Raw genomic sequence first — 6,873 nt, forward strand, 5'->3', positions numbered from 1 at the left:
CCTCGCCGGGACACGATAAGAGATCTCGCTAACGCCCCCATGATCGGCATAAAATTTTGTCCTCACCTCGGACACATCACAGTTTGGCGTAGTGTGCCAAGACCTCTCATGCTTGCTAGCAACTTCTCTTTTCTTTTCTTTTTCTTTCCATTGTCCCTGGCTCTGGTTCTCTGAATCTATGACGAACATTGCACGCGCACGGCCGCATGTGCAGAGGGGCGTCGCGTGTGCACTGCACCTGCGTCGAACAGGGACGGGCACTTCCTGCTGGTTCTTGCCTGCGCATCGTATTCGTATCGTTGACGTGAGCCCGCGCGAGCTGCGACGCGGAGGAGGCCGCGTCGGCATGTCCGAGGACGGAGCGGCAGCGCGGCATGGGCGAGCCGGCGTCGATCGATGCATCATCCATCACGGCATCACTCGCTCACGAATCTCTGGCCCGGATCTTTCCTGCTGCTTCTTTTTTTCATTTTGTTAGTGCAGACCATCATGCCGATGTTTGACGTGTAAAATCGGTCCGAATCGTCTCTGCATTGCCTGCTGAATCTCGTATGGTGCCAAACACTAGACGCAAGGACTATTGACATCTAAGGCTAGTCTTAGCGCACAGTTTCATTGCACTGTTATCAAGATTGGGAATTAGGTAACTATGTCTGTTAAGTGTCATGAGTCTGTTAAGTGTCATGAGGATGAAACTCCTCTCACATCTGATGAAACTTCTCCTTTTCTCTTCTCATATAGAACTTGCCAAGTCATCAAAATTGCTGATGTCACATGGAATTTAATGCACATGAAACTCCCATTAAGACTAGACTAAATAAATAAAATTTTTAAATATTTGACCGTATTTTGATCAAAGCATATATGCATTTAAGGTGTGTTCTAAGGGTGACCATAAGTGCACCAAAAGCAGTTCATAGGGACTAAAATATTCCATTCAACATGACATGTCTGTCTGAAACATTATGCGAGTGATCCATATGGCAGACCATAGCAAAATTTAACCATAAGCTTATGGGTTGCTCATAAGAAATAAAATAGCAATTTATCTCTCTCCTTCCTCCCCTCTTTCTCTATCTCTTTCCTTGCTTTCCTCTCTCCATACCTCACCACTACTACCTACTTTTGGACTAAGCATTGTAAAATTTGTAATAATCATATGCTACTGACACATGGCCTACCGCTGAGAACTACTTGTCCAAATATATTAGGTTTGCTCTAAGAGCAACTCCAACAGTGGATTTTGGATGGTGCCCCGAAGAGAGAGAAGAAGATTCCCATGGTGATGTGTGGATCGTAGGGTGCTTCGAAGCATCCCTTAACCATAGTGCTAGATTTTGCACCCGGTACTTCAAATAAAATATCTCTCTTTAGAACAAGTGGATGTAACGAGGGAATAGGAGAGAGACGAAAGTTATTTTTAAGGTATATTTTATTCCATATAGGTCTTACTTTTTGGGAGGGTTGAATGGCTATACGTCAGTGAGAAATCAATCATTTTGCAACTGCATAATATCGCAACGTCTAGCATTACCACATGAATTATACGTTGGTGCTGCTCTAAGGTTTTGTCACGTAGCAGCAAGTGATCGAGTAAAAAAGGCGGATCTCCGCCGGATCACAGACTCGGTCAGAGGGAGATCCCCGCAGCGCAAGGCGCTCCCGTGTCATTCGAGTCACTTCACCTGAGTTTCGTCAACTCGTTACCAACCCGTCCACCCATCCACCGGCGCCTCTCCTACGACAGGTCCACATCGACTCCGGTCCAGTCACTTCCTGGGCGTCACTCCACATTGGAGGGCGTGTTTGGTTCCTTAGGAACTTCTAAAATTTCTATCACATCAAATGTTTGATATTAATTATGAGTATTAAATATAGACTAATTATAAAATCAATTGCACAGATGGAGACTAATTTGCGAGACGAGTCTATTAAACCTAATTAGTTCATGATTTGATAATATGATGCTACAGTAAAAATATGCTAATGATGGATTAATTAGGCTTAATAGATTCGTCTCGTGAATTAGCCTCCACCTATATAATTAGTTTTATAATTAGATCATATTTAGTCCTCCTAATTAACGTCCGAATATTCGATGTGATATAAATTTTAATCCGGACTAAAGTACCAAACACCCCCGTATTCTGTCACTTGGTGCACTCGACTAGGCAAAGCATATCACGGCACTACGAGCAACTGATGATGCTCTCAAGCAGATGCAAAATCTTGTACAAAAACCGATCAAACAAGCATATCACCTAGTAATGGTTGCTAGAAACAAACTTAAAACGTAAGATGGTGTGTTTGTTCGCCCGCTGCCCTAGACAGGACTAATGTGTTTGTGTTCCCCGTTACACATCTTATAGTCAGAATCTCAGCAAGGCAAGTCCAGCGTCCGATTCAGCAAAGAAAATTTCACGTCCGCCGGGAGAAGTCCACTGGGAGAAACAAGGCCGGTGTTGCTGAGAGGTGTGCTATCTTTTGGATGATGGAAGGTGTGGACATCACTTGGTCTTCTTGTCCTCTGTGCTCGTCTCGGCCTCAGCTTCAGTCTTGGCCTCCGTTAGCTGGGCCGCGGCTGATGAATCACTTCCTTCCAAAGCCTCCTGGGCAGCAGGTTCATCCTCGCCTCCGAAGCCAAACTCGTTGACACGCTTCTTGTCAACTGGATATTTCCACCTCTGGTACACGTATATCAAGAAGATAACATCTGTCGACAGAGAGCAGTCAGTGAAGTCCAAAGAACATAGATGTTTCCTGCTGTTACCAGCAGTTATCAGCTAGAACAGTGATAGATTTCATCTTACCATCTCTGAAAACTGAGAGACGATGAAGCATTGGCATTTTAATCACAAATGCGAAAAGGTCATCTATTATGGTGTTGAGGAACTTGTAGGTCATTTGTCTCCATGGCATATGAGCGACGGACTTCAGTTTGTAGTTGATGAATAGTTGGGGGCACATCATAATGAAACCTGAAGAACGCAAATTTACACATATAAGCTCTACTGCTAACCAACATTATCACATAAACTGACAAGATTTGGAATTAGTTGCTTACCAAACATGTACACACAACTTGTCATAGAAGAAAGTATCCACGAGTACCAGCTCTTGTGCTTTTCATACTTTAGCGAATAGATCGAGAAACCAACCACAAGGAGGAAAAGGACATAGGTAAGGTACTTCATTGCAAGCGCATCGTACTCCTTGGTCTTATTCTGCGCATATGATTCACGGTCCCTAAACCTCAACATGGGAATCTTTCCGCTTCTATCGATCTGGAGAACAAGATGAAATTTTCATTTAGTACAAAATGTCACCAGGTATCTACTCTGGATCAGCAATGTCATCATATAGGAGCAATATATATCTATACCGACAAAGAACAAGTTGTCATAATACGCATAGCAAAATTTGACATTCCGATGTCATTTAATATATCAAAACACATCAAGGGTCACAGTGGTGATAGTAGTTCAGCACAAAGTAAAACTGTGCACTTGAAATGCTTGACGCGCCAACTGGTATACTATTACAAGTGAACAATGAGGGGGCAATGACTAATAACGATAAAAATCTTTATGTTTATGATCTTGATTATCACCATTCTTTAGTCAAAATCCGTTTTCTCATTGCTAAAAATATTTAAGTTTCATGTGAAAATCACAAGGTCTACTTTGTACAATAAATTTAAGGCTTAGAGAACCACAGATGCCATTTACCTCAATGTGCATTGCCTTTCCAATCTTCCAAAATTCAATGCACACTCCAATTCCAGAGCTAGCAAGGATCATCCATGATGTGTCATTGTCAAGAAGGTACAGGAACACAATTAGTTGACACACAAAATTCAGAATCACGGATTTTGCCGATAGACCTTCCATGGACTTGTTCTTGTTCCAGAACTGAATATCTGAAAATAGCGCACCCAAAGATCACAAAATAGTAGTTTGTTAATAACTTATTATTAGTGCGATTCTTACTACACATTCTATTAAAAAAAGTATATGGTGTACATACCATTTTTGAAGGCCAGGAAATCAAACAGAGAGTGTAACAGAGAAACAACCATGGTCAATCCAAGAAGATAAGGATTTCCTTCGAGGAAAACCCTCTGCAATATACAAATATATGTCAAGAGTCAGCAGCTGACTGACAAGGTAAACCAATAATGACAGGAACCACATCCCAAGGACATAAACTACAAGTAATTGTACATAACTACATAAAAATGGCACCTCAAACAACATGAAAGGGTGCAAAGGAATTTGGTCCCCAAAAAAGAAAATATAAGAAGAAAAAAAAGGGCAACATATCCAAAAATGTCAGCATTTAAATAGCTGCAGTTTAGAGTATGGGCACTTGTGTACCTTGAGTTCATCAGCCTCGCCTTCGAGCATACTTCCATAACTACGATGAACCTGGAAGGATTGCTCAATCTGTAAAAATAATTGCCACTTGGTCATGCTCATAGGACCAACTTCAAGGTTTAAGGGCAGTTCCTCCACAGTCTCGTTAAGCGCTATTAATTTATCCCTCAGTAGCCAAAACTCATTGAAGAATACAGTAGGATAATAGTTGCCTGTAGCTGGATCGACATTCAAATCTGTATATCGTAAAGGAAAACCAAAACCATCCTCACCAAAAGCACATAATTTTTCTGAAGGTAGTGTTTCAATAACAGATTATATTCAGCAGAAGTTGGATTCAAGCAATGTGGCTTTTGAAGCAAATGGGTAGCAGTGACCACAATTTAACGTTTAGTACATGCATGTTTTAAGTAAAAGCGGAACTATCACAAAACAGAAAAGGTAATGTTACTATTTGTTATAGTTGAAGGATACATGGAGCAACAATGGGAGGGACATTATTGTGGGGATACCTGCAAAGTATCAAGGGGGCAATGTTAATCATACGTATAGAGGACGCACAGAAACGAAGAAAACACATAAACAGCAAAACTGCTGCGGTATACACAACAAAAACAACAAAGTTTTGCTGTTACATAAATCAAGAAAGTATATACTAAAATGGCTACGGTGCAAAACCTGAAGCTGTTAATGAGAAAAATCATGGAGTTTCATCCAGTGTCACCTGAGGAGAACCTTAAATTTAACCATCGTATCATTAAGGCTATTTAGCAGTATTTAGTTTGCGATTACCATACATGGAAACAGTTTTTATACTCTAAATTCAGCTTCCGGTTCATTGCAATCACATTGATCTAGCTGAAAATAAATGTTCAACTGCACACTGATAAAGTGCTTTGTCAGTTATATAATAGGAGTGCCAATGTGGCATAGCTCTAATCAGTAACTCACAAGGCAAGGTAATGATTCATAACTTTCATGTCATCAAAAGAGCAGGGCTGAGAAGTATCAATCATGAGCCAATGCCACCACAGGTCGAATGGAGCATAAATCTTAACATTTAAAATCCTATCTATGGTACAAATCGAACTTAGAGACAGATTGGATTTTGTGAATACCGTGTGAAGTCCTCAACAAGATTTATTGTTACATTTGGTTTCCAATAAGATATATATTCGGCCGGACCCTCATCTTTATCCTCAGATTCTTTATTCTCCTGCAAACCAAGTCTTTCATTAGCTCGGCAGATATAAGGAATACCATAAGTTGGTAGTTCATATACTGAATGAGAAAGAATGAAGATAATGACCTTAGGTGGTGCTTCCTCTTCAGGTTTTTCTGAATCTCCAAGCAAGCTCTTCTTTTTACCAGCTTTTGATTTTGGCAAGAATGTCACAACAGCTAAATCAAATGTACAGTGCAATCAGTATTCCATAAATATATGTTATAACACAAAGGGAGACCATGCAATGGAAAAACAAAACACATACGATGTGTCCTCCCAAATGCAGATTTCTGCTCATATTCAGCATCTGTAGGGTCCACAGGGTAACCCGAGCGGGCAAAGTAAACATGAGCATACAAAGAGCCATTACGCTTGAGAGCCTGTAACAGCACATCCACGAAATTCAAACAAACAGACCATAGTTGCATAAAATAAAGTTTAACACTACTGCAATCAGTCGCCTACCTCTGAAGGATAGTATGTTAACGATCGTGTTCTGGTACTGGTAGGTCCCCAGACTGCATATGGCATGTTTGCTTCGTGCCAAATAAGTGCGTCCTCATTAGCAAAATCATTGAACTTCTCGTTCTCTGACAAATACATCCACATATCCTGCAACAGCAAAGCCACTGAGCACTTAGTGTTTTAGCATTTGAAAAATGACTATTGACAAGGGGCAGGGCCTAAATCATGAACACAACAATAACCATTTAGTCTATTATACTACCTATCGGAATAGAATTTGCACGTTACAATTACAAATTTGGATGGAATTTTGTGCCATTACTGTATTACAAGTATAGATCTATAATGGCATAATGCCCCTATTCAACTCTTGCTATATGATTCAATACATATCATCTAAGAAGGTTTATGCATGGTGCACAGACTTAACAAAAGGAAGAAAGTCAATGAGGTACATCAAATGTAGGTGATCTCAACCTATGAAACATGATCAACAAAAAACAGCATACATCTTAGGATCTCATGAGCAAATACCACAAGCAACAACCATACAGAATTCTCAACTTGATATAAGCAGCACAAGTAAGACTTAAATTAAAATCTATCTAGTCTTCAACTCATAGCGGATGCACAAATACCTGAAAACTTCAAGAGGAATTTTTAATATGCATGTGTTTGTTTCCCATGGTCAGGATCAACAACACAATATCCAACCACCAGTCTTGGCCTTACGGAACTTACTGCACAGGTAACCTAGGACAAATGTTCACTCCAGCATAAACACAAGTATAACGAACATCAACAACC

The 6,873-nt window shown here is 40.4% G+C and overlaps 1 protein-coding gene across 1 annotated transcript in view; it reads right to left on the reverse strand.

Moving 5' to 3' along the window:
* Positions 1-2,168: 2,168 nt before the first annotated feature.
* LOC101782892 (CLPTM1-like membrane protein cnrB) overlaps positions 2,169-6,873 on the reverse strand; it is a 6,215-nt gene continuing 1,510 nt past the window's right edge. Inside the window, exons 2-12 of the mRNA XM_004975633.2 lie at positions 6,067-6,213; positions 5,867-5,981; positions 5,686-5,777; positions 5,495-5,592; positions 4,851-4,888; positions 4,377-4,612; positions 4,027-4,120; positions 3,729-3,919; positions 3,065-3,284; positions 2,811-2,978; positions 2,169-2,713 (exon numbers count right to left, since the gene is read on the reverse strand). Coding sequence (XP_004975690.1) covers positions 2,508-2,713; positions 2,811-2,978; positions 3,065-3,284; positions 3,729-3,919; positions 4,027-4,120; positions 4,377-4,612; positions 4,851-4,888; positions 5,495-5,592; positions 5,686-5,777; positions 5,867-5,981; positions 6,067-6,213 — 1,605 coding nt within the window. The 3' untranslated portion in view covers positions 2,169-2,507. The remainder of the gene's footprint in view (positions 2,714-2,810; positions 2,979-3,064; positions 3,285-3,728; positions 3,920-4,026; positions 4,121-4,376; positions 4,613-4,850; positions 4,889-5,494; positions 5,593-5,685; positions 5,778-5,866; positions 5,982-6,066; positions 6,214-6,873) is intronic.

Source organism: Setaria italica, chromosome VII, assembly GCF_000263155.2.
Source record: "Setaria italica strain Yugu1 chromosome VII, Setaria_italica_v2.0, whole genome shotgun sequence".
Classification (NCBI taxonomy): Eukaryota; Viridiplantae; Streptophyta; class Magnoliopsida; order Poales; family Poaceae; genus Setaria; species Setaria italica.